Raw genomic sequence first — 26577 nt, 5'->3', positions numbered from 1 at the left:
TAGTGATGTTTGCATGTAGAAGGAGCAGTTCAATGATGTGTCTCATTACTTTCATTAATGATAAAGGATGATTAATCAGAAAGCATTCTGCATCTAGAGAAAGGGTATGGTCATGCTAAGAGAATAGGACAAAAGGAAGGAGAAAATGGGATGGGAAATATGCCTTTATGCTATTCTGTGGTTAAGGAAAAATAATAACCCTTTTGGGAATCCCAATACAAATGGTGATTTTTGTCTAGTTTTATACTGATGGCTAAGGCAACAATCAATTAAGTATACTTTCTGCCAAAGGAGGAAAAGATATGAAGATTACATGGCTACCTTCTCACTCTATGGAACAGTGATGTTGAGAATATACAAAATGGAGCCCTTCAGAACTGCCAAGAGAAAAGGAGAAGTATTTCACCATGTTTTTCCTTGGCCATTCTTGCCACACTACTGCCCCCCACCCCTGACAGTGCAATTGAATATTGGTACCTCACTGCCCAGCCTTCTTTATGCCTCATAGACAGGATCTCCTGGTACCTAACAGCAGTCCTATATACCACCTCATCAATTTTCTTCCTAGCTCCAAAATCTTACAGAAAGTTGCTTCCTGGTATATGAAAAGGCTGAAGAGGTTTCTAGCACTTTATAAGTGATTTGCTTGAGCTCTCCAGCTTAGTTCAAAGTGGAATTCCTAAATGTCCTTCTAAAAATAATTAACTGGTGTTACCTGAGTCCCTACAAAAGTGTTGAGACAGACTGTGTTATGGTCCATTATTTCACTTTCAAGAAACACAGTTGACAGCATCCTTTCTGATTCAAGGTTCAACTTGCTGACTTACTGGTGCTGCTGGGAGGGCTTCATTTGTTTCTGCCCCTGTGGATTTTACGTTTCTGGATTTTTGTGTATCTCAGAAATTTCATAACAACCCACATATCATGGCCATCGCATCCAGAAGAAAAGAGATGAAACCTCTTGAACACAGACAGCACTTTAAAAATATTGCTTTTCCAAGTTTTATATCAGGACATTGACAACAAACCAATGGAAAGCTTATTCTTCAAGAAACTATTCTGGCCAGCAAGTGTACCAATAAAGTATACTTAGGTGTTCCATGACATTTATAATGAATTACTCTATGACATCTATACATGTTTCTTAGACACAGTTTGAAGATTGTCAGTACAGAAACTGTAACCACAATAGTGAATAGTACATACCATAGGAGGGTTCCCGGAAAACTCTGGGATCGGGCATTCCTTTATTTTTCCCCATTTTTCTAGTTTGTCCTGACAAAATTCTGGATTATGGTTTTCCAAACTTCTATCAGTTTGCCCACGTACAATTCGTCTGGAAGAAAAATGTAAGGCCAGAGTTGGATTAATTATTAATAAGAAATTAAGCTTTATTTAGAAGGTTCTGAATATATTTTAAGTACTCTAACGTAAGTCTTATACTTTTCACTTAAAAGTAATACCTTATTAACCCTGCTAAATGGATTAGAACAAATGGAAAGAAAATGTATGATGTTCAGCAATAAAAAAAAAAAAACCAAATGTGCAGTGGCAGAAAAAACATTTACATGCATCATTATAGAGCATACGTCTGGGATCATCAATATGTGATCTCTTAAAGGGGGAATTTATGCTTCTGTCTCAAGTATGATATTCATGTACAGACAAAAACAGAAAATCTTCAAATCTAACAGGGTGACTTCTAGCCCATACAGTGCCATTATGCAAATTAGAAAAATGTACATCCTCTGTGAGGACAGTTCTACACCCCAAAGACTTGGCCAGCACAGCATAACTAACTTTACCCTCCGTGGCCAGGCACCCCTGTATAGAGGACAATGCAGACAATCATGGACAGTAGCCTTGAGACTTAACAGAAGTGCTTTATCTGTAGGTTCCAAAGTTGTATAAATTAAACTCGAAGATTGAAATCAGTTTAAGAAGACTTAACTTTATGGGGATTATCTGTGGCCTGTTAGGAACCAGGCTGCATAGCACGAGGCAAAAGGGCCTGTGTTGAGTGAGCAAAGCTTTACCTTATTTATAGCCACTCCCCATTGCTACTGCCACTGCCTGAGCTCCACCTCCTGTTAGATAAGCAGGGGAATTAGACTCTCATAGAAACGTGAACCATACTGTAAAGTGTGCATGTAAAGGATCTAGGTTGCATGCTCCTTATAAGAATCTAAAGCCTGATGATCTGAGGTGGAGAGAGAATGCTCTTGAATCATCCTAAAACCATCCTCCCAGCCTCTATCTGTGGAGAAATTGTCTTCTGTGAAACCGGTCCCTGGTGCCAAAATGGTTGGGGACTGCTGGGGATTATGATATCCTCACAGACAACAGCACAGATAATGTGTACTTCCTAGTGCTCAGAACCCACTCAGTTCAATTCAATAAATATTAATTGAGCCACTACTTACTGAAACATAAGACAATTCTGGGTTTATTGATGATGGAGGGAAGAAGGGAGGGATAAAGTTCAGTAAGTCATATCCCCAACTTCAACAAATATAAATGATAGGATCTTCAGCATATATAAGAAGACACACAGAAGTCCCTTTGTAAAAGTTTATTTTGGAGACCTAAAATTTATTGTGCTATTTGGTATATTTTGAAAATGTTTTAATTCAAGGTCATTAACCACCCCAAGACTATCCCTCGGTCTTGGGAAAGAGAATTACCATGTATTGTACCAGGCTTGGGAAAAGGTACTATGTACGAATCATCTTAATTAGTCCTCATAACAAGCCTGAGAGGTATGTATTATTACCCCAATGGTTTCATGAAAGTAATTCTGTTTTGAGCTCCAGAGGCCTGGGGTTCAAATTTACTCGTTTGGTGGCCTCAGACAAATTACTTAACTTCTAAAAGAAGTTTCTTCAGCTATAAAATAGGTATAATAGTACCTCATTAAAGATTTATTTTGGTAATCAATTGGTATGATGTATAAAAATGCCTGATACAAAGAGCCCAACAAATAACTATTAAAATTCTTTCTTTTCTATTAAAATTATTAATGCCCAAGTTTTCATGGGAAGTAATTAATCGACAAATAATTTGATTTTCTCCTTCTTGTCTTGGTGCTAGTACCAGGAGTCTAGAAGCCTGCATTTTAATCACAGTTCAGCTGTTCCACGGCCATGAAACTGAATAACCATCTAACCAGAGTAACTATAAGATTCTCCTCAAATGGAGAATAGGGTAAATATATCTCCTCTATCCGCTCCAAAGCAAGGTGAATATCTGAAAAACTATGCAAAGAGAAAGTGAGAGGTGAAGAAATCCCTGTCTTCTCCAGGATTCTCTGAAACAGCTGGATTATGACTAAGTATCATTTAAAGATATTCAATTGCTTTAGGAGATTCAAGAGATTCTTAGTCTCCACTGATTTCTTGGTGCTTAGAAAGAGTTTATCAGAGGTCAGAGTCAGCAAGTAGATTAAAAATGCACACAGTGGTTGCCCAATAGTACCTCTCTTCACCCTTCCCCTTTCACATCCACATCGTGGCCACCTCTAGGCCCATGGGGTTCTGAGTAGAGTGTTTGGGTCTTGAGCTTCTACTTCCTCCACCAATGGTTTTCTGGATCTCTAATGACCACCAGGGAACTTCCCAGGCCTACCTTTGTATGTGTGTGGTGTGAAACAGCAGGAAATGGAAACTTGATAGTAAAGAGGATTTCCAATAAGGCAAACTCTCCTAACCACTCCCAACTGTCCAGGCACCCTGTATCTCTTAGCATTTATCACAGCCTGGTTTACACTTCCTGGACTACAATTCTAGCTAGGCCACTTACCAGCTGAGTGGCTTGGGCTACATACTTTAACACTTTTAGCTTTAGGTTCCTTGTGTATAATTACTGTCCCCAGGCAATATAGATAATAAGAACATCTGTACATCTTGGAAAGTAAAATAAACATTTCATGCCAAGCCCTAGCACACCCTCAGTAGACATTAGCTATTACCTTTATTTTTTAAAAAGCAGAGCAATTATATGATATTAGAATTTTGACAGAAGTACCCTGCTAGTGATGCAGGACAGGTGGTGCTATGACATGCTGCCTTAGTCCTGGCGGTGTTGCTGTAGCCGGCATGGAACCAGCAAGCTGAAGGGTAGGCAAGGGGGTCCTGGGAGACTCCAGTAGCTAGAAGGGCCAGAAAGCTGGGGAGGGAAGACACTGGCGCCTTGCTGTCTCCTCCACCTGCAATTCTGACTAGTGAATTTCATGCAAGTTTCTAAGGCCTTAGAGTTCACTGGACACCTGGCTGTAACTGACAAAGACCCCCGCCTTAAAAGCAAACATTGAGTTCGGCAAAATAACCCCCTGCCACTATATATACCCCTGAGCAGAGAGCCTGGAGACCAGAGAGAGAAAGAGAGCTTGTTCCTCACCTGAGTTCTCTCTGCCAGGAGCTTTGGTTTTTGTAGTTTTTGTATTCTTTGTTTCTGTGAATAAATCTTGTCTTACCACTAATCTGTGGTCCTTCAATTCATTCCTCGAGTCCCAAGACCAAGAACCCGAAACACTGGTATCACTAGCATTTCCTGCAGTGCCTAAGATAGGTTCTTATACACAGTAGACAACTAATAAATGATTATAGGCTTAAATCAATGATTATAGGCTGCATTGAACTATATAGCAAATGTTTTTAACTGATTCATCAGAAACTTCTCTAATTTAGTTGTCCAATTTACTTGGGGTTAAGCCACAGGAGACAGGATTACAGATATCCAGAACCCTACCAGTGCTCTTAACATGTTTTATACACTCACAAAGACACTCAGACTTGGACATACATTTCAAGCTTGCTTCATACCTGCACTATTAATAGCAATTAGATCTGTGCAAGAAACTGAAGTGTTGCTGAGTGTTTTCTATTGAACTGAACTCTTCTGTCCTCTGACATTCCCTTAGCGGACAAGCACACACAGGCAACAAGGTCACTATGCTTCTAATAAAGCATCACACCTAGAAGTTGAGGGACATAAACTCCTTGGCTTCAAAGTTTAAATACTCACTCAGCTCCGTGGATGGCAAGACCAATGAAGAAAATCACAAAGAGATGGTGTGTGTACCAAAACACTTCAAAGTAAGACCTCCGGATTGTTTTGGTGGAGGAAGTTATAATTAATATGAGACACAATGTGATGACAATTCCAGTGATGCCTGCCAACCGAGTCACGGCCACGTACAGGCCTCCTTCAGGGTTCTGTAAAATATAAGCACATGCACACATACACATTATTATAGGTTCTCAAATGCAGGACTACCTGTTTATAAAGGGTTTGGCGTATAGAGCAATAGGTATTTTAATTCCCCCTTTGGATAGTCCTAATCATCTCTCACAGAGAGGCATAGACTTGGGATATGTCTGAATTTTAAAACGTCTTACATGGTTGGGGTGTCATAGCAAATGAGAAGTGATATAACTTAGGTAGTTCTAAGTGAGTATCAAATAAAGGAAATAAGTTGACTATAAAATGTCCTAAAAGTGTCTGTAGCTCTAGTCTGCTACATATTCTGGGAATGCCAAACATCTTCAGCTGGGTTACTCAGAGCAGATCCTGAGATGAGGATTAATGGGCAAGTGACTTAAAAAGGATGAGTTCTAAGAAAAACTGGTAAGGGAATGGATAGGAAAGAGGAACAAGTCAAACAGAGGTATCATCTCAGGCAAAATCTCACAGGGGATAGCTACAACCTGATTCTGCAGGGGAGCTCTCAACCATAAATTATACCCCAGAATTTATCTTGACTCAAGGAAAGGAAGTTGGGCTTTCATGGCCTCCACCAATCCACTTATTGGCTAAGGGCTGCCCAGGGAGAGGTAACCATTCAGGCCCTCCCAGATTTCTGAGTCTGAGTGCAAAGGAACTCTAGTAGCCCCAGGGAGGTCCTCTGAGGAGGAAATATACCTACAGGTCATTTATAATGCAAGCACTCAGAAGGGCGGGGGAGCACAGATTCTGTAAACGTGATCCAAGGATATTTGGGCAGAGCATGGTAGTTTGCTCACATTGTCGCCCTCATATGTCATTGGGTAAGTAATGACAAATGTGAAAGAAAAATTATCCAAAATATTTTAGAAGAAGAATTTCTGTTTTGTTTGATGCAGCTAAATTCTGTAGAATTAATTAGATAGAATTAATTAATTAATTAATTAAGTAGATCAGATAAGTCATTTCAGGCCAATCTGAGGATAATAAATTTTGCAAAATTAAGGGTCTTCTCTTGTGATTTTTGTTTGTTTGTTTGTCTTTTGTTTTTGGCCGGGGCTGGGTTTGAACCCGCCACCATATGGGGCCCGCACCCTACTCCTTTGAGCCACAAGTGTCGCCCTCTCTCATGATTTTTTATAAACTCAAGAAAGCATGCTTAGATTCAGTGTATAATAATGTGTTCTAGCCATCTTCCCAAACCACTGGGTGCATCAAGATAACTTGGAACTTCTCTCTCTGAGTGTAGGAAGTTTCAAGAGCTGAGATGGAAGAAGTCCTTGCCCTTGGTTAACCTCATGACTGCCCCTGGAGAACTACTGAGTTACTCTCAGTATACTATGCTTCTCAAGGAATGATAATTAGCAGACATAGGCCATCCTTCAGATGCTGTAGGTAAGAAAGGACAAAAGCATCTCTGACAGCTGTCAGTTGGTGGCTGGACTGACACTAACACCCAGGTCAAGGTGTTTTGTACTTCACATAAACAATTTCAACACCAACATCAGACAAGGTCACCCCGTGACTGTGATAGAATGAATCAAAACAAGACCACAGTGAAATCATGTCTGAGCCCAGACAAGAACATGGATGACTACTGCTTCTTTGCCTATTATATATTTAGCCCTGTCCTGTTCCTTCCGCCTCCTAGAAAAATTATTGCATAATCTGAGAACTACCCTAAATTCCTGATCATAACTGATCCAGAAGAAATCTAAGCTTCCCTAAACCATCTAATACAAGCCTAAATCCTATAGCAAATCCCTGTGTTGTTTTGTTTTTGTTTTTGTTTTTTTGTTTGTTTGTTTGTTTTTTTGAGATGGAGTCTCACTTTGTCATCCCGGTAGAGTGCCATGGCACCTTAGCTCACAGCAACCTCAAACTCTTGGGTTCAAGTGATCCTCTTGCCTCAACCTCCCAAGTAGCTGGGACTAAAGGCACCCACCATAACCACAACGGCTGGCTATTTTTTAGAGACAGAGTCTCCCTCTGGCTTAGGCTGGTCTCGAACCTGTGAGCTCAGGCAATCCACCGGCCTTGGCCTCCTAAATGCTGAAATTACAGGCATGAGCCACTGCACCTGACCGTGCAAGTCCCTCTTGACACCCCTCTAAGGTGTGTGTTCTCTTTTGGAGTTGCAAGTAATAAACCTAACCTTTTTGACTAGACGTATGTTCCTAGCTTTCTTTGGTGGGCATAGTCACTAGTGAGCCTGAGTTACTTTAAGCTCCCTGTACATGCATTCTCACATATAAACTTAAAGTCCTGGAAAACATCTAGAGACCTTACACACATAAGGTCAAAAATATGGGAGATCTTTTTTCTATACTCAAATTCTTATAACCTACAGACATGTCCCTCTGATGGCTAGCCAAGTTTTGTTGTGTTCCGGCCAAGTAGAGTCCTTCCCTCCCTGAAATCTAGTCTTCAAATTTAACAGCCTAGAAAATATCTGAATCAGAAAATGAGAAGCTTACCTTGATTTTCTCTCGAGCAAAATTTAGATAGCTTTCATTCTTTCTGTCTCCAATTTTAGAGAGTGCTATTGAAAGAGGATCGGAATTGTTGACTCGGGCATTCACACACCACTCCACATTAAATAGATGTGCAATTGTGTGAATTGCTAAAGAGGGCAGAGAAGAGAAAACAGAAGGGTAAAAGGTATGTACAAATCTATTGTAATCTGGGTTTCTGATCACAGCCTCTGACTTTGTCATAAGGGATGACTTAAGACACTTATAAATAAGAACGAGGTCTCCAGAACCAGAGAGGCAAGGCAATTCTAGAAGGCAAGCTTCTCTCTAGTTGTATGATATGAGAAAATGACTTGCCTCTCTGGTCTTGGTTTCCTCATTTGTAAAATGAAGTGTTGAGCTAACTTCTCTTAAATACCTAACTAGGAAATCTAGGATTTTACAAAATAGTCTTGGACTCTGAAGGTGTTTAAATGTGTTCTCGTCCCACTCCCCCAAATATAATTTGTGCTGATGCAAGAAAATTCTCATGTAATGAATGCCTAATGGCTAGCCAGTTCGCCTGACTGTGAAATTACCTCCAGAGCAATATGATGAATTTGAATTAATTAATATAAACCTATGGCCATAAGTATGACTCGCCCTCAAAAAAATTTTACATTCTTTATTCAACAAACACCTAGGTGCCAAGCAACTGTTATAAATGATTTACAAATACATACTCTTTACATTGACCAAATGATGTGGTACTATTAACATCAGCTCAGCTGCCACATGAGGAAACTGGGGAATAATTTGCTTTAAACCTTTTCCAAGGTCACCAAGTTAGGAAATAGTAGAGGTAGGGATCAAATCCAGGAAGTTTGGCGCACAAATCTGTGCTTTTAACCAATACATTCTGCTAATTTCTAACAAGATTTCCTCATACATTTTTTTGAACTGTTTCATTTGCCACTGCTCAAAAAGCCTGCTCGATCTGCTAGTATAGTGGTTCTCAACCTGTGGGTCGCGACCCCTTTGGGGGTCTTCTGTATATCAGATATTTACATTACGATTCATAACAGTAGCAAAATTACAGTTATGAAGTAGCAACAAAAATAATTTTATGGTTGGGGGTCACCACAACATGAGGAACCGTATTAACAGGTTGCGGCATTAGGAAGGTTGAGAACCACTGTGCTAGTAGAAGAAAAACCCAGTCAAATGCTTGTAATTTAGACTATTTTTACTCAGACTAGGGCAGATTCCTTAAGGGCAGAATAACTAAGCAATGCATTCCATAGGTTTTCTTTGCAACATCAAATGTTTTAATCAACTTACCAGTGTGAAGTGCAATCATCCACGCCACCATTTTATGAAAGGTGAGGTTCCTGTCCAATTGTCTCCGAACTCTTGTTGAGCAGCACTTTGGATTAAGGGAGAAAAATGTTAACAAGGAGGCTCAATACGTGCCACACATCTGATATGTATCATCTAATTTAACTGTCATTACCACCACCCTACAAACTAGATCAGGCGTCCTCAAACTGAGGCCCGCGGGCCACATGAAGCAGTGTGAATTGTATTTGTTCCCGTTTTGTTTTTTATTCAAAATAAGATATGTGCAGTGTGCATATCTGTTCATAGTTTTTTTTTTTTAAACTATAGTCCGGCCCTCCAACAGTCTGAGGGACAGTGAATTGGCCCCCTGTTTAAAAAGTTTGAGGACACCTGAACTAGATCCTTCCAGACATTTGATAAATAAGGAAACTGAGGCTCAAGGAGATAATAGTTATCTATCCCGGTCAAACAGCTGATAAATGACATAGACGGCTTAACTGGTATGTTTTCGGTTGTCACACCAGTGACATTAAATATTCCCTGGAATACATTGCTTAATTGTATAAAAATATAAATTTATAAAGAAAACATGTCTACCTGCATAGCTGTTACTTCTCATTAATTTATTTAATGAACAGGGGGTATAGAAATTAATAAAAGACAGGCCTGCCCCACGTACCTTACAGTCTAGAGACACAGACAGGTGAACAGTTCTAGGGTAAGTGAACAATTCTCAAACAACACTCTTCTAGGACACACCCGCAATGAGAAGAGAAAGAAGGATCTATTCACCCACATAGGCCAGAGACATCACAAGGAGATCATTGAGCAAATAATAATAGCAAAACAATAGCTAAAATTTACTAAGAGCTGCTGCAAGGAGCTTCTTTGAGTGTTTTACTTCTATTGATTTATTTAATATTTACATCAACCATATGAAGGAGCTAGCATTATTAACACTACATAATAGATGAAAAAACAAAGGCATAAAGAGTTTACCTTGCCTTAGCTCACACTGGCAATAATTGGCAGAACTGAGATTTAAACCCAGGCCATCTCATACCAGCATTCATCGGTATTCTGTCTTTCATACCTTACCCTGACATTGAACAAGTATTTTAGTCCATATTTTAGTGTATTTGTCCTACCTGCATATGTTAGAAGATACGGGTTTAAATAGGGGTGCAGGTCAATGTTCAAAGCAGGGGAAAAACTGGTTTATGGTTGAATTAGAGCTTTGCCTTCCTGAAAACTGGTGAATTGCCTGCTCTGGCTGCTTTATTCCAGAGTTTAAAGGCGTCCTCAAACTTTTTAAACAGGGGGCCAATTCACTGTCCCTCAGACCATTGGAGGGCTGGACTATAGTTAAAAAAAAAAAAACTGTGAACAAATTCCTATGCACACTGCACATATCTTATTTTGAAGTAAAAAAACAAAACGGGAACAAACACAATTCACACCGCTTCATGTGGCCCGCGGGCTGCAGTTTGAGGACCCCTGGACTAAACACACTGTCACAGAGATTCAGAGACCTTTAAGAAGAGAAGAGTGAAGTACCAAGAAATCTTAGGTATCTTAGATACCTGATTCTAAATGTTGTATTCAATTTAAATATAGGGATGTTTAATGTTTGGTTTACTTATTTTTAATAAAATGGGAAAATATTATTGCATGGAAAATTGTGCTTACTCCATTATTGCTCAGTTAGCCATATCTAGGGAGGGCAAGCTGTTTGGACCCTGACAGTAGATTCTTGAAATTTCAGAAATACTAGTAAGGAAGATACTGAGGATTTCAACAAAAAGGGGGGAAGAAAGAATTAGGCTTTATTGAGTATCTTCTGTGAGCCAGATAATTTAGGTAAAGAAAACTAAACATAAAATTGCACACTGGCTGAGATCTGAGTCTATTTGCTTATAAATGGTTCATGCCTTTGCTGCCAAACCAAAAGTGAAAAATGTAGTTGCTATTATTCTAAATGCCTAAAAACCTGAGACAAGAATTTAAGTTGAAGTACTTTTTTCTGGGAGGTAATCACAGGAAACTAGGATAGAATTGAGACTGGGAAGGGAAGGAAACTAATAACAGGTTGTGTTATCATATCAAGTACCACTATCATATCGTATCAGTGGGCACAATCACACCAGGGACTCTGGGAGACTTTGTAGACTTGTGCCAGAGGGTTGTGCGTGCGTGTGTGTGTTTGCTTTGTTTTGGGTTTTCACCTAAGGACAACTCTTAGGAATTTCAGGCTTACCCCAGGACAGGGCTGAAAAAAAAGTCCTCAGGCAAAGAATGACTGGTGCTTACGAGAGGAACCTGTCCCATGTACTAGAAAACTGTCCTTGTGTAAGGACTATGGGGGAGCACCAACAGCACTGGCTATGACTAAGTATTCACCAGTGGAGCTGACCCCGACTCAGACCCTCAAAATAAAGATTTCCTATTTAAAAGAACTTATTTAACATTTCTTTTGTTAAAAAGTTGACCATCCTTGTTTTCTGATGTAGCCTCATCGTGTATTGTGTTTATTTCAAGTCTGAAAGTTGTTTTTCTACTCTGTATACTTTGTAATTTAAAGGAAATATCTTTTTACTGTTTCCCACTTGTCACATTCCTCCATAGTTTCTGTGAGTCGTTGTGGTAGTCAGATTTCTGGGGCGATTTACAGTGACCTTATAGTTTGGGTGGGACCTGTGACTATGATGAGATATCACGTCTGTGATTCTGTTACACTGTATAGCAAAAAGGATTTTTCAGAGATAATTAAGGTCCCAAATAGATTTTAAGACGGAAATTATCTGTGTGGGCCTGACCCAATCACATGAGCTCTTTAAATCTGGGTCTAGAAGTCAGAGATGAAAGGAAGTCACAGATTTGAAACACAAGGAAGATTTAATGCACATTTGTTGGATTGAAGATAGAGGTGGACATGTGGCAGGGAATGCTGAGGTCTCTAGGATTTGAGAGTAGACCTTAGATAACCACTAGCAAGAAAAGAGAGACCTCAGTCCTCAGTCCTGTAACAGTAATGAACTAAATTCTGCCAATAAGAATTAACTTGGAAGAGGGCTTTTACCCAGAATTTTCAGATGAGAATTTGGCTCAGTGGACACCTTGATTTCAGTCTTGTGAAACCTGAGCACAGAACCCAGACACAAGGTGCTGGACTTCTGACCTAAAGGAAATGGAACCTAATAAAAGCAGGTAGGTTTAAGCCACTGTGTTTGTGGTAATTTGTTACATAGCAATGGATAACTAATATAGTCTTTACTGGAGTGGTGAAAAAAGATTGGAACCCAAAGAATCAGAGAATGGGAATTAGTAGGGTTGGAAAGCAGGACTGAATTACATTTGAGAGCAGATATACCTGTGTTGGGTCCCTCTCATCTAGCTGTGTGACATTAAGCAGTGTACTCAGTCTCTAGTTTCATCATTGAATAACTATCTTTGTTCTTCCCTCATATCCCTGCTGCATAGATTCACTGAAAGGTATTTTGTAAATATTTGACGTTAGTTATTTCTTATTATTATTTAACTTTTCAGTTAATATGGCTGGGCTCCCCAGCTAGTGGGTAAGCCTTTTGTATGGTGAGATCAGTATGCCATGTTCTTTGAAAATCCTTTCATCCATTATTTGGTTAAATAAATTCATTACATTTTCATTGTCCTAAAACCTAAGATGATTACTCTATGCCTATAGAGAGATATTTTCCCTCATATCTATACTTGCCTCACTCTTTTCTTTTCAACTTTCCAATAAATCCTTTTGAATTTTTTTTTGGGGGGGGGAATTCACTGGCTCCTACATGCTGAATTTGAAGAAAAAAGAATACTGTTTGGTTGAGGTCTCTACACTGTCCTCATAGTCCTATCATTCTTATCATCCCCACCATGTGTCATCAAAAATGTCAACAATTGATGTTGATGTCTCTTAACAGCGTTAGCCAGACACTTAGAGAAAAATAAACTGAATGCCAGAATAGTGGATAAATGTGCTTAGGAAATACACTGTCTATTGAATAATAGTCTGTTTTATCTTAATAGGTAATTTTTAAAACTAGTTAGTATAAAACACACACACATTTTATTAAAGGTAAAAACAGAGACTACTAGTCACTCACTAATGGGTCAGTGGAATAGATCTCACCAGGGTATTAATTCCTGATGTTTCCCAACTACCTTCTTTGGTGTAATCAGAAATGGCAAACAAATCCAGAGAGAAGCCACAAATTGTGCTGATACTGGGCTTTCAATAATACAATCTCCTCACTACTTCCAGAGAAAGGGCAAAGACAACCAGTTGATAGGATAGGAAGGAAAGGCTTTGCTGCCCATAATTACCCAGGTTTTTATTTCTCCTCATCATGCACATACCATTTATATACTTTGAGTCATTTCTGAATTGTCACTAGCTACCTACCAATTACCCAAGCTGCCATAATGGCCCACAGCTTCTTCACCTCTTAGCTTTTTGCCATTGAGCTCTACGGGAAAGTTTCTCTGTTACTATTACCTAAAGCCTTGCCTAATTTTGATAAACGACCATTAGAATGTAAAGGGTTAAAAAAAAAAAAGAATGCACAGGAAATCTACTGAATCACTTTGGCAGATATCTATGCTCTGTTGAAACTGTGAGTAAGAAAAAGAATTTCAGAAAATAAAAAGTAGAAGTGGAACTAAAGAAAAGTGAGTGCATATTTAATGGGGCTTAACAGAAACCAAAAAGTTCTATTTTTTGTACACTTGAGCTCACTGCACACAGATTAATGTATCTGAATTACATATTTATATCAGACTTGGGAGAAGTTGCAAAATCCAGCTTTGCATTTACAGAACTCAGACAAAGAAATTGACAATAATGTTCACACCTTGTGGCAGTGAAATATGTGGTAAATATGAATAATGCCACTATTTGCACAGTACTGTATATAATTTTGAAATCCTATGTTCATTCTCTATTTTCTCTATAAGAATCTAAGCTCCTTACATTTGTCATGGCCCATCCATATGTTACCCTTTACTCTTCATGTATCTGTCCTTAGGGCTTAGCATATACATGGCATTCAACGGATATCTGTTGACCGACAACTCACTAACTGACAGACTTAATCCATTAATATACTTTTAGATGGCATATTCATTTTTGCATTTGCATTATTTGACCTGTTTTTCAGCTACAACAAAACTGTGAGACAGAAAGCCCAGGAAATTTGTGCTAAAGCACATGGCTAGAAATAGAGCCACGTTGAGGACCTCTGACTCTCAGACTACATAAATTAGCAGATAAGGTGTCACCCTCTCATTTTCCTGTTTCTCTCTGATTCTAAATTTAGGACTTAAAACTAGTTTGAAATTAGTTTCTGCATGGCAAGTAGAGATTATTAAGGCTTCCTCAGGGACTTCATAGGCTGTGCTCCACCATCAGCTAGGCTGAGAGCCATTACCCCCCTACCTTTCCTGGGGTGGTGGGAAGGGCAACCCTGGGGCTTTCTTTTCCACGTAACCAGGATTACAAAGCAAATTAGGAATGGCTAGACTTCTAGAAACTGAATAGAAGTTCTGTGGCTGTTTAGTTTACAGAATGCCCTACTAAGGGGTGCCTGAAGTTACAACATCCTGTCGTTTCTAATCTAGGTTCTGTGGAAAGCTCGACTACTCATATACATGATGGATTTCTGGAACCATAATACTACAACAGGACAGTTTCAAGAAGTTTCTTAGGTGGCACAAAGAAAAGTGAATGGGCCATGGGGTTTAAATGTCAACACTCCCATTTAATTTTGTTCTCATCCTACTGGCTTAATATGCAGATTTCTTGAAGTAAATTCTATGAAGCTTCAACAAGTGGGGGCTATTATCATTTCCAACATTAGTCACAGCACACTCGCTCCTTTTAATCCCAATTGTAAAGGAAATTTCAATGGTAAAATTCACATTTCAGGTTCAGAATCCCATAAGAAAGGACATGGAATGTCTCTAAAAGGGTGTGCTTTGCTGCTCATTTAAAAAAATATATATTCTTTTACATAAAGATCTATCTGGTTACAGGGTTGAGCTTCTGTGCAATTTGAGGAGCAGCCTCATTTTATCCCTGTCTTTAGAGATCCTCATGAAGATCTTCCCTCTCGGGCCACAGGATGCCAAAAATCTGCCATTACAACATGTGCTTCTCATGGGACATAGCAGCTCAAATGCAGTGTAATTTGGGCTTGTGAGGTAACCAGGATTTCTTAACGGGCCATGCTGGTGAAAACACTTCCTCTCAATAGACCTATTCAAATGGGGGTAGAGAGAGTAAAAAGAAATTGTATCTCCTTAAAAAGAAAAAGCTACAGTGCATGAGCCTCATTTAGCAGATGTTCATTGAGCACCTACCATATAACAAATATAATACATTACAGTAGGCGGTTCATTGATAGAACTTTCCATCGAGTGGGATTTCACCTCTTTGGTTTCTTAAATTGAGAGGATTATTTGGAAATCCTTGTAATCAATGTCTAATTCCAAGTGCTGTTAGTTTTTTATCTTGTTTGGCTATTAGTTTGTAAGACAATATTGCATAGTAGAGTTTATGTCTTAAGGAAAAGAATCTCATCCCAGTATTTTCCAGAGCATCTGTAAATGTCAACATTATACTTTTTGTTTGCTGATGAAGTGAAGGTGTTAGAGCTATTTCTGGCAACTTTTACTTTTAAATTAGTCTTGTTACACTCTAACTTTGACAGTGGGTTTAAGATGAATTGATATTTTATGAAGTGTTAATTTATATAAAGTAAAAGCTTAATTGTAGCCTACTTATCCTATACAAGTGGGTGTTGTATTTTCTTAGAGAAAAAACAAATTTTGGGGGCCAATAAGAATTTGGTATGACTAGGAAAAACAAGGCAGAGTCCAAGACAAATTATACTTGTTATTTACCATTTAGTTCACTTCCCTCCCCCCAAACATTCTATAGTTGCCAAATTAAGCATTAGCTCCTCACCTATCCATTTAAAGGCTCGAGTTTGCCAGAAACAAGCCAGCTGTCCTCTCCACCCTTCTTTCCGGTCCTCCCCTATACAATCCTTATAGTCCCATAAAAGTAGTTTGCTTTCTGCTCTCCTCCGTAAATGATTTCTACTTCATAGAAATTTTTATCAAAGCTTGTTACCATAAAACACATGCCTTTAATTAATAGGAAAGACAGAGGCTACTAGTCCTTAACAGAGCAGTGGAACAGATTCTGCCTGGGCACTAATCCCTATTTTTTCCCACATACCCTTTTTGGTGTGGTCAGAGATGGGGAAAACAAACAACAACAACAACAGAAAAGGGTAGCCAAAGTTTTGTTGATGCTTGGCTTTCAAGAATACAACTTCCTCATCATTTTCCATGTTTTCTTCCATGTCATTTTCTCCATTATACTGCCTAAATACGGGCATCTCTAACGCTACTTTGAGAAGCCTTTTTGCATTCCGTACCCCACCTGATATAATTTCTCTCTCCTTCGATTCCTCACAGCTCTTTATTTGTTTTGTGGGACTCGTCATATCTTGCTTTGTAGCATATTTATTTGTGTACATGTGTAGATTGTAACTCCCTTGTTTCTCATGTTGGGATAGCAACACCAATAAGAAATTTGTATGTCATTTTATAGGTTACAAATCTTCTTCCTACTTAATCTTATTTCTCCCCTTCTAGCATAGTGCATTTAGGGGCTTATTAAACTGTTTGAGTGAGAGTCACTGGAGCCTTGGGCATTTAGAAAACTCAACACACCCAATTCCTTAAAGCCAGCACTTCTTAGTCACATTCAACATAGTATGACTCTTAGCCCATTGATTCCATCTGCTTGGGATGTTATCCACAAAATACATTTTCTCCGATTTAAAATATTTTGAATGGCACCGAAAGATTAATTCCCAAATGCCACACGTCAGGCTCATAAAGCCCTGTTTATATGGATAAATATTATATGTGTGTGTGGGTGCACAGAAGTGTGCTTACTTCATTGTTATTTTTCAGGTATTAGTGGGATGTTTGTTTGTTGTTGTTAATTTCTTTTCCAAGATAAATGGCTGTCCTAGGGAGCTCCATCCACAAATAGGATAGAAATAAACTAGAAAATAGGGCATGGCTTAGCTCATGAATATTCTAAAGAAGCTGGAGTCTTTTTAAATTATTCATTTGCTTTTCCTTAAAAATTGCATTGATAATCTTTGAGAATTTGAGGAACTCAGTAAAATGTTTGCTCTTACCGCACTGGAACCTCTGAGGAAGGAGAGCAGATTTCGACAGACTGGCAGCAGGATCAGCATGCAGTTGAAATTCAGGCAGGCTGCAGGGGCCCTGGCCAATGCCAGCGCTGACTAGAAGAGGCAGGATAGGGAGCAGAGTGACTCTTGTGAGCACAGAGTATGCCCTTCCCTGTTTTCCTAGGGTTTGCACCACAGATACCAAGTGATCTGGACAAGGAAGGTCCTCCAGAGCTAAGGCTTTTCCTTTAGGGCCTAGTAGGACCTCTTGTTTTAAACTGAAACTGGCCCTTTACCCCCACCCAATACTTTATTATTAAAATTTTAAATATAAGGTGAAGTTTAAGGAAATTTACAATAAATACCTGTTTATCCATCTCCCAGATCGCTCCTTTTACATATTACTATGCTTGCTTTATCATGTCTATGCATTCCTATAGCCATCCACCAACTCCCTTTATTTTTTTTTATATATTTCAAAGTAAGCTGCAGTTCAGTTTCCCCTAAATACTTCAGCGTATGTGTCATTAACTAGAGTTCAGTACCAAAACTTGACCTTTTTAAGATCTGAAAGAAGGTTTTCTTAGCACTTAGGCTTACCTTAACAGTAATTTACGTTGGCATGGTGTAATGCTTTGGCATCATAAATATTAGCTTTGTAACATCTAAAGAAGTGGCATATTTTGTATTTTTTTGTTTTTTGCTCTTTTCAGACAGAGTCTCCCTTTGCCACAATCAGTAGAGTGTGGTGGCATCAAAGCTCACAGCAACCTTCAACTCTTGGGCTCAAGCAATTCTCCTGCCTCAGCTTCCCAAGTAGCTGGGACTGCAGGCGCCCACCACAATGCCCTATTTTTATTTTTTCTTTAGAGATGGTGTCTTGCTCTTGCTCATGCTGGTCTCAAATCTGTGAGCTCAGAGCAATCCACCATCCTCGGCCTCCCAGAGTGCTGGGATTATAGGCATGAGCCACTGTGCCTGGCCCATGAAGTTGCATAGGGGAAAACACTAATGTAAATAAGTTAACAACAATTACAATAATATAGTATAATTATGCTATAATTACCTTACACATGTGGCTTATAATATATATTATAATTAATATTAAGTAATTTATTCATAGTTTCAGCATAATATAACAAATGATACCCTTTGGGAGAAAGAGGCCAGACAGTTCAAGGAAATTGAGAATATTGGAGGACTCAAGCAAACTACAGGGTCTTCCCTCCGCTATCCTGGTCAACAGATGTGGCCCTTGAGTAATTTGCTGAAAGTCTCCACATGTAGAGAGAGGCTGATTTTCTGAAAATCATTTCATGTCATTAGGAGCAGGGATCTCCCTACCAAAAAGCAATAGGAGCCAGGATGTGTCACCCACCCCCTGGATGGATCACTCCAACCTTTCATTTCAGAGTCAGTACTGGATTTCTCCTTTAAGCCAAAAAACGGCACAAGGACCTTGGGCAGGGGGAGAGACACTTGGATCCTCTGATGCACTTTTGTTTGTCCTACACTAGAAGGTCTTAAGAGATTCTTGCCCAAGAAGTTGCAATATAGGGAGTGAGGCTGATGGTGCTGTTTTGGGTTGGTCAGAATATTTATTTAAAATGCTAAAACAAGAAAATCTGATTAGAACGGTGAGCCAGTCAGTGTTGCATGACATGGAGCTTATACTTACCCCAAGAAGTTTTCGAGTGTAAAAGAATTTCGGTGGAATATCATAAAACCGGTAGAACCACACAAAGAGGAAGACATTCATTCCCAGCCATACCAGCTGCACAAACAAAAATAGTTTTATGAGGTTTTTGCATTTCAATAGTAGATTCCACTCAGAATTGTAGTTAGATGAAGGTCAGGACTTCCCCAAGTCTAGCCTTTGACAAAGGTGGTGACAAAACTGGGTGTAACCAGTTTAGAGCCAGATCTTTTCTACATCACTAGACTTGTCTATAATTAACCTTTCCCTGTGTTTTACCACCTGGCCAGTATGTGAAGTTATTATCAGTCTATATTTCTTCCTTTTTTTCTCCTCCTTTTTTTCTTAACCCTAAATGGGTAGACGATAGAAGGAACTCTTCTAAAATAAGAAGGGAAGGTAGTATGTTACTATTGCTGTCCCCCCAGCAGTAGGACATTGTGTTCTCCTCTCATAGGTGCAATCACCTCCCTCCACCAAAAAGGACCACAGCTAGTGGACTCTGGTCAGCTAAATTACCAAGACTTTTATTCTATTTGGTAAGTTTTACTTAACTTTTGAAGAAGGGGATATTGAGCGTGAGTGAGAGGCATGGGATTTAAAATCAAAAGAGCTTTCTGGACTGTGACAGCTCATTTCACCCCCAAGGACCGACTTTATCAGGCAGTGACACTGCTCAGTCTTCTATCTTTAGTTCCATAGTGATCTTGTCTTAACTGTGTTTTGAAGCTATTAAATGTCCATAGACGCTCAAGAACATTCTCTCTTTACAAAGAAGAATGTGGTAAAACAACATCTTCTTTTCCCGACCTTGTTATTCCTTTTTACTCTGGTTTTTCAAGGTTGTATCTTTACTTTTAAGTAAATAAGTGCATCATTTAGAAGGAGGTCATTTCTTAGGAAAATCATAGTGGGAACTAAATGTACAATTTGAATTTGTTTTCTATAGGATAATCTTTTCTTAAAATTGTGATAAGAAATCAAAGTTTACAGCTTTAAGTTTTCAAAAGAATTCTATATTGAAATAGAATGTTAATTTGGTATAAAATATATTTTTATGACAAAATATTTGTTGTTTCTACTTTATTTGTGCCACTAGTTTTCCATGTACTTAAGAATGAAACTGGATTTCCTATCTTTAATACATATTAAGTTAAAATTAACTTAAAGTTTTATAATTAAAAACTTAAATGTAAGACCTAAAACTATAAAAAAATTACTAGAACAAAGCCTACGGAAAACTCTTTTAAGTCTTCTGGACATCGGGTCTAGACAAAGAATTCATGCCTATGACCTCAAACACATGGGCAACAAAAATAAAAATAGACAAATAGGACTTAAACTAAAAAGCTTCTGCATAACAAACAAAATAGTAAACAGAGTGAACAGGTAAATTGTACAATGGGAGAAAATATTTACAAACTATACATTTAATAGGGAAATAATATCCAGAAATTGCAAAGAACTCAAAAAATTCAACAACAGCAAAAAAACTCAAATAATTCCTTTAAAAAGTGAGCAAAGGATACGAATACACATTTTTCAAAAGAAGACATACTAATAACCAAACAAGCATATGAAAAATGCTCAACATCACTAACCATCAGAGAAATGCAAATTAAAATCACAATGAAATATCATCTTACGCTAGTAATAATGGCTGTTATTAAGAAGACAAAAAAAAAAAAAGATGTTGGCAAGGATATGGAGAAAAGGGAACACTTATACACCAGACTGGGAATGTAAATTAATACAACCTCTATCAAAAACACTATGGACATTTCTCAATAAAACTACCATTTGATCTAGTAGTCCCACCACTGGAATCCAATGGAAAGGAAATCATTACATCAAAAAAATATGTGCACTCATATGTTTATTGAAGCACTATTCATAATAGCAAAGATGTGGGATCAACCTAAGTGTCCATCAATAGATGATTTAATAAAGAAAATATGGTATATATACACAATGGAAATCTGTTCAGCCATAAAAAAAAAAAAAAAGAATAAAATCATGTCATTTGTAGCAATGAGGATGGACCTGGAGGAGGTCATCATCTTGAGTGAAACAATTCAGAAAAAGAAAAATACTTCATGTTCTCACTTATAAGTGAGAGGTAAGTAAGGATGTAGGGTGTTGAATGACAGACAATGGAGACTCAAAAAGGGATGGAAGGGTATTGATAATGAGAAATTATTTAATGGGTAGAATATACATTATTTGGGTGATGGATACACTAAAATCCATGTAACAAAGTTACCCTTGTACATCATAAATGAAACCAAGAAACAAAACCTCAAAGACAATATATTTCATGATAAATTCTTACATAACTTCCATTCATAAATATTCTTTTAAACCTCTGTACAAAGCTTCCATCGATTGTTTAGAAAGGCTATTTAGAAATCACATCTCTATGCAATTTATCCATGATTGCTTTGCTGAGACCACCATCATATGAGACTAGTTGACCATGTTAATGTTAAAAGTACAAAAATCAATGTCCATTTGAAAATTAGCCGTATCTTTACTTATAAAAATTATTTCTTAAGATATATTATATTAATTTCTATATGATTATATATAATACATATATACACTACATGTATAAGAGTATATATAGATAACTTATTCTAATTCCCTTCTATTGAATTATCATAAACTTCATAAATAATTTAAGTTTAGACCTCTAAAAAGAAAGTACTTCTTTTTTTAAATAAATTTGAGAACTTTGATTAGTTTTGGTATAGTCACTGAAATTAATGCCCGTTTCCAATCTAAGTCAGTCTTATACTTGTTATTTGAAAATGGTATAAAATTTCAATTGGCCATTTTTCAAAGTAGCATAAACATATAAAAAGTAAAAATATTTGTCTCTGAATAAACAATAATAAACAACTCAGAATCAGGGATCATTAGCATGAAATATCTCTTGATCCCTCTGTGAAATACTGGCTACCTTGGTACTCCTAGAAACTCATGAATCAATTAGAGTTAATGAACCCCCCCAGATACGTTCTTTTCAATAAGAAATTTGGAAGAGTGTACTCATTCTGCTTACAGATAGATATATGTTCATAAAGTAAACCAGCTTCAACATAATTTCTGAAACAAACAAAAAGCTTTGTTCTATTTTAGTTCTTAGGTAAACCAAAACATGTCAGAGAATTCATAATTTATCCCTTGTTGGTACTTACAATGACAAAAATGGAGAGCCCCTCATTCACAGCCCAGTTCCCCATGGTGGCAGAGGCTCAATGTGTTGTGTCTGACTTTCTTCTGTACTATGCTTCTTTTACCAATGAGGAAATGAAAACAACAGCCTTAGGACAATCTGTTTCCTCTTCTACTATCAGAAATTAGTTACTCATTGGTCAACTGAAAAGCTTGTATCTATAACAAACCACACACAACAAATCACAACTATACATAGTGGGAAATGAGCCCAATCTCTAAAACTAAGGGATAAATAACAGGGCAGTTTGTGGGATGTATTTTACACAATGAACTAACTTTTTGCCAAACTAGTTGTCTGTTAACAATTTTGAAGACTTGGTGCTAGTTAAAACACATTAAAGACTGTATTTGCTGATGGACTGGAGCAGCTTTTATAGCCTTGTTGAGAAAAGTAATAACAACAGTGATGGTTGATATTTCTGAGGTGCTTACTCTGGGCCAATTTTATATGCTATGTGTGTGTGTGTGTGTGTGTGTGTATGTACATATATACATAATATGAGTTGAAACACACACATATATAAATACAGTCTTGCACCACATAATGATGCTTTGGTCAATAATGAATCACATATAAGATAGTGGTCCCATAAGATCATAATGGAGCTGAAAAATTCCTACTGCCTAGTGATATCATAGTATAATACATTATTTATGTGTTTGTGGTAATGCTGGTATAAACAAACCTACTTCACTACAAGTCATGTAAAAGTACAGCACTCATGAATAAATTATGTACAATACATAATGTTTGACAATAAAGACAAATGACCATGTTATGAGTTTATGTATTCATTATACTATCTATATTACATTTTTTAATCATCATTTTAGAGTATATGCATTTTAAGCTATGTGTTATTAAAAAAGAGTAAAATGGCTTGGCGCCTTTAGCTCAGCGGCTAGGGTGCCAGCTACATACACTGGAGCTGGGGGGTTCAAATCCAGCCTGGGCCTGCCAAATAACAATGACAACTACAACCAAAAAATAGCCGGGCATTGTGATGGGCTCCTGTAGTCTCAGCTATTGTGAGGCTGAAGCAAGAGAATGGCTTAAGCCCAAGAGTTTGAGGTTCCTGTGAGCTGTGACACCATGGCATTCTACCAAAGGTGATATAATGAGACACTGTCTCAAAAAAAAAAAAGAGTAAAATGTTTTTAAAAATGAAAAAGATAATAAAGTAAAAATGATATGGTAAGGTACTTTCAATTTATCATTGAATAAAGAAATTTTTTATCAATTTGGTATAGCCTAAGCCTATAGCATTTATAAAAGTCTACTTCAATGTAATGTCTTGGTCCTTCACGTTCACTCACCACTCACTGACTCACTGCCATTCATGGCGAGTACCCTATACAGATGTACCATTTCTTAATATTTATTATTATTATTATTATTTTATTTTCACATATACATGTGTTCATTAGGCTTCCACTTTTTGCCTTCACAAAATCCTTTCTTAATCTTTTTAAACTGTATTTTTACTTTAACTTTTTTATGTTTTGATATATTTCCATACACAAATACTTACTATTATGTTATGACTACCTGCTATATTGGGTAGAATAACACACAGTAGAGATGTGTAGTCATGGAGCAATAGGCTACACCAGACAGCCTAGGTGTGTAGTAGGCTGGACCATCTAGGTTTGTGTAAGTACTCTCATTCTTTGATGTTCACACAACAACATAGTTGGCTAACTATACATTTCTTAGAATATATCCTTGTCATTAAGTGATGCATAATTGAGTACCTATATATGTGTATACACATGCAGACACACATGCAGACACATACACACACATATCAATTCATTTGATTCTCACAACTCAACCCCTGTAAAGTGTGTTCTACTTTATGAGATTACATTTTCACATGAGTGGAAGGCAACAAAAGTAAAAATAAAGAGAAGTGTGCACTCATTTGGTTGCTGTCTAAGAACCACTCGGGACAGCTTCTGGAATTATGGCAATTAGTAAAGGAGTCCTGTTTTAATTTTTTTTTATATAGACATGGGATCTTTGTCTGTCACCCAGGCTAGAGAACAGTGGTATGATTATAGCTCACTGCAACCTCAAACTCCTGGGCTCAAGTGATCCTTCTACCTCAGTCTCAAGGTGGCTATAATTACACAGTGCAGCACCATGCCCAGATAATTTTTTAAATTGTTTTTGTATTGATGGGGTCTTATGTTGCACAGGGTGGTTTTGTTTTTTCACTTCTTAACATTCAAGGAAAGATACTCAACATTGACTTCCACAGCTCTTTGACCATGTGTTACCCTCATAAAGGGAAGTTGGCCTCCCAGTTTCATTCCACACAGAGTTTAATTCAGAGAAACACAGACAATCAAAACAAGCGCCAGTTATTTGCATCTTTGCTCTCAGATCAATTTTTTACCCTTTCCTTGCTCTGCTGTGTCTCAGAGAGACTTATTATTTACCAGACTCCTTGGCTCTCTGGCTTCTTGGAGGAAAGAGAACAGGTGAGAAGCCAAAGTGTTTCTTCCATGAGCTTTCTGCTTCAAGTGACACCCACAAAGGGGTTGCGTCTGCTCCAGCTTCCACCAGTCAGCCCCTCCTTCTATGGCAGGAGCTCCTGCTGGCCATCACCAATGTAATTCTAGATCAGGAACTGTATTAAAGGGCCGCAGCACTAGGAAGGTTGAGAACCACTGTTCTAGATCCTGCCAGCTGGCCCTGGCTTCTGAGTTGGAGTTACACCACCTCCTCCCAGTTTCCCTCTAAGCCCAAGGGTATTAACCACTTCCTGTAGTTGTTCATCTTTGTATTGCCTCAGCAGCCCCTGTAGGGATTCTCCACATTACCATCATTCATGGTAACAATTTCCTGGTGTGAAATTCCCCCTGTTGAAATATGGTGGTTTATCTGGTTAGACTTTGACTAACATAAAAAGTAATTCAGATTTGTACTCATTTTCTCATGTAATTAAAGAAGTGAAGCCAGTGTGCCTAAAGAGGAAGAAAACACCTTAAAAGTATGCTCCCTCATGGATGGAGCTGGAACATATTCTTCTTAGTAAAGTATCTCAAGAATGGAAGAAAAAGTATCCAATGTACTCAGCCCTACTATGAAACTAATTTATGGCTTTCACATGAAAGCTATAACCCAGTTATAACCTAAGAATGGGGGAAGGGGGAGGGGAGGAAGGGGTTAGGTGGGTGGAGGAAGGGTGATTGGTGGGATTACACCTGCGGTGCATCTTACAAGGGTACATGTGAAACTTAGTAAATGTGGAATGTAAATGTCTTAACACAATAACTAAGAAAATGCCAGGAAGGCTATGTTAACCAGTGTGATGAAAATGTGTCAAACGGTCTATGAAACCAGTGTATGGTGCCCCATGATCGCATTAATGTACACAGCTATGATTTCATAATAAAAAAAGTATGCTCTCTCTCCTCATCTCTGCTGCTTTCAAACTCTTCTATAAAAGTGACTGTTGTTGCACTGAGCTCTTTGAAACACTCTGCAATCTTCTTCTCTGTATTTTTCTCATTTTTCTTCCCATGCCTAATAGTTCCTCCTCCCTTGTCCTACATAAATTTTCGAGTCTTACTCACATTTTTTTGTCTTCCTCCTGAAGCCTGTGTAGGGAGGCAATGGGAAGGGGCCCATGAATATGCATATGCTAGGAAATAATGTTCCTTGTTTTATTTTACATTAACCTAATTTCTTGAACATTTTCCCACACCCTTTTCTACCCTCCACAATTTGTGAAAAATATTCAAAAAAGAAAGTATATTTTCCATGGGTAATCAACTATTCCCTTATGTTTCTTTTTTCTCCCTCCTATATAAAAGCAATCATAGGCCTGTGAGTAGCAATTTCTCAGAAACTTTAAGCACCTCAATTAGTTTCATATCTGGAGGAGGAGAGATCAGTTGCAATAAAGAGTGAAACCTTTCTTTTATGCACATACTTCCCTTTTGTTTAAGTGTAATGTGCACTGGTCATAGAAAGATAGGCATAAAGTTTGATAAAGAAGCAATAGGTATTGGTTGGCTGGCATTGATTAGACATGGGGAATGAAGAAAATTGAGCCTTGGGTGGCGCCTGTGGCTCAAGGGAGTAGGACGCCAGCCCCATATGCCAGAGGTGGCAGGTTCAAACCCAGCCCCGGCCAAAAACTGAAGAAAGAAAGAAAGAAAGAGGGAGGGAGGGAGGGAGGGAAGGAAAGAGAGAGAGAGAGAAAGAAAGAAAGAAAATTGAGCCTTTATGCATTAGCTAACATTTTAACATTTTATCTTCTTCTAGCCATGTTGACTTTTATTGTCTTCTAAGGTGTTAGTGTCAAGCTAGACAGCGGTAAACATAAGGAAGTTACTTACCACTCTCAATAAGCATCAACGGCCAACACATTCAGGC

The 26577-nt window shown here is 38.1% G+C and overlaps 1 protein-coding gene across 1 annotated transcript in view; it reads right to left on the bottom strand.

Moving 5' to 3' along the window:
- Positions 1–22253, bottom strand: part of LOC128577992 (cytochrome b-245 heavy chain) — a 36362-nt gene extending 14109 nt beyond the window's left edge. Inside the window, exons 1-7 of the mRNA XM_053580365.1 lie at positions 22148–22253; positions 18930–19025; positions 17255–17365; positions 9015–9099; positions 7698–7843; positions 5023–5213; positions 1207–1336 (exon numbers count right to left, since the gene is read on the bottom strand). Of these exons, the coding sequence (XP_053436340.1) occupies positions 1207–1336; positions 5023–5213; positions 7698–7843; positions 9015–9099; positions 17255–17365; positions 18930–19025; positions 22148–22192 (804 nt within the window). The 5' untranslated portion in view covers positions 22193–22253. The remainder of the gene's footprint in view (positions 1–1206; positions 1337–5022; positions 5214–7697; positions 7844–9014; positions 9100–17254; positions 17366–18929; positions 19026–22147) is intronic.
- Between the last annotated feature and the right edge of the window lie 4324 nt (positions 22254–26577).

Source organism: Nycticebus coucang, chromosome X (assembly GCF_027406575.1).
Source record: "Nycticebus coucang isolate mNycCou1 chromosome X, mNycCou1.pri, whole genome shotgun sequence".
NCBI lineage: Eukaryota > Metazoa > Chordata > Mammalia > Primates > Lorisidae > Nycticebus > Nycticebus coucang.
The sequence above is the reverse complement of the archived record's forward strand: the minus strand, read 5'-3'. Positions and strand labels throughout refer to the sequence as shown.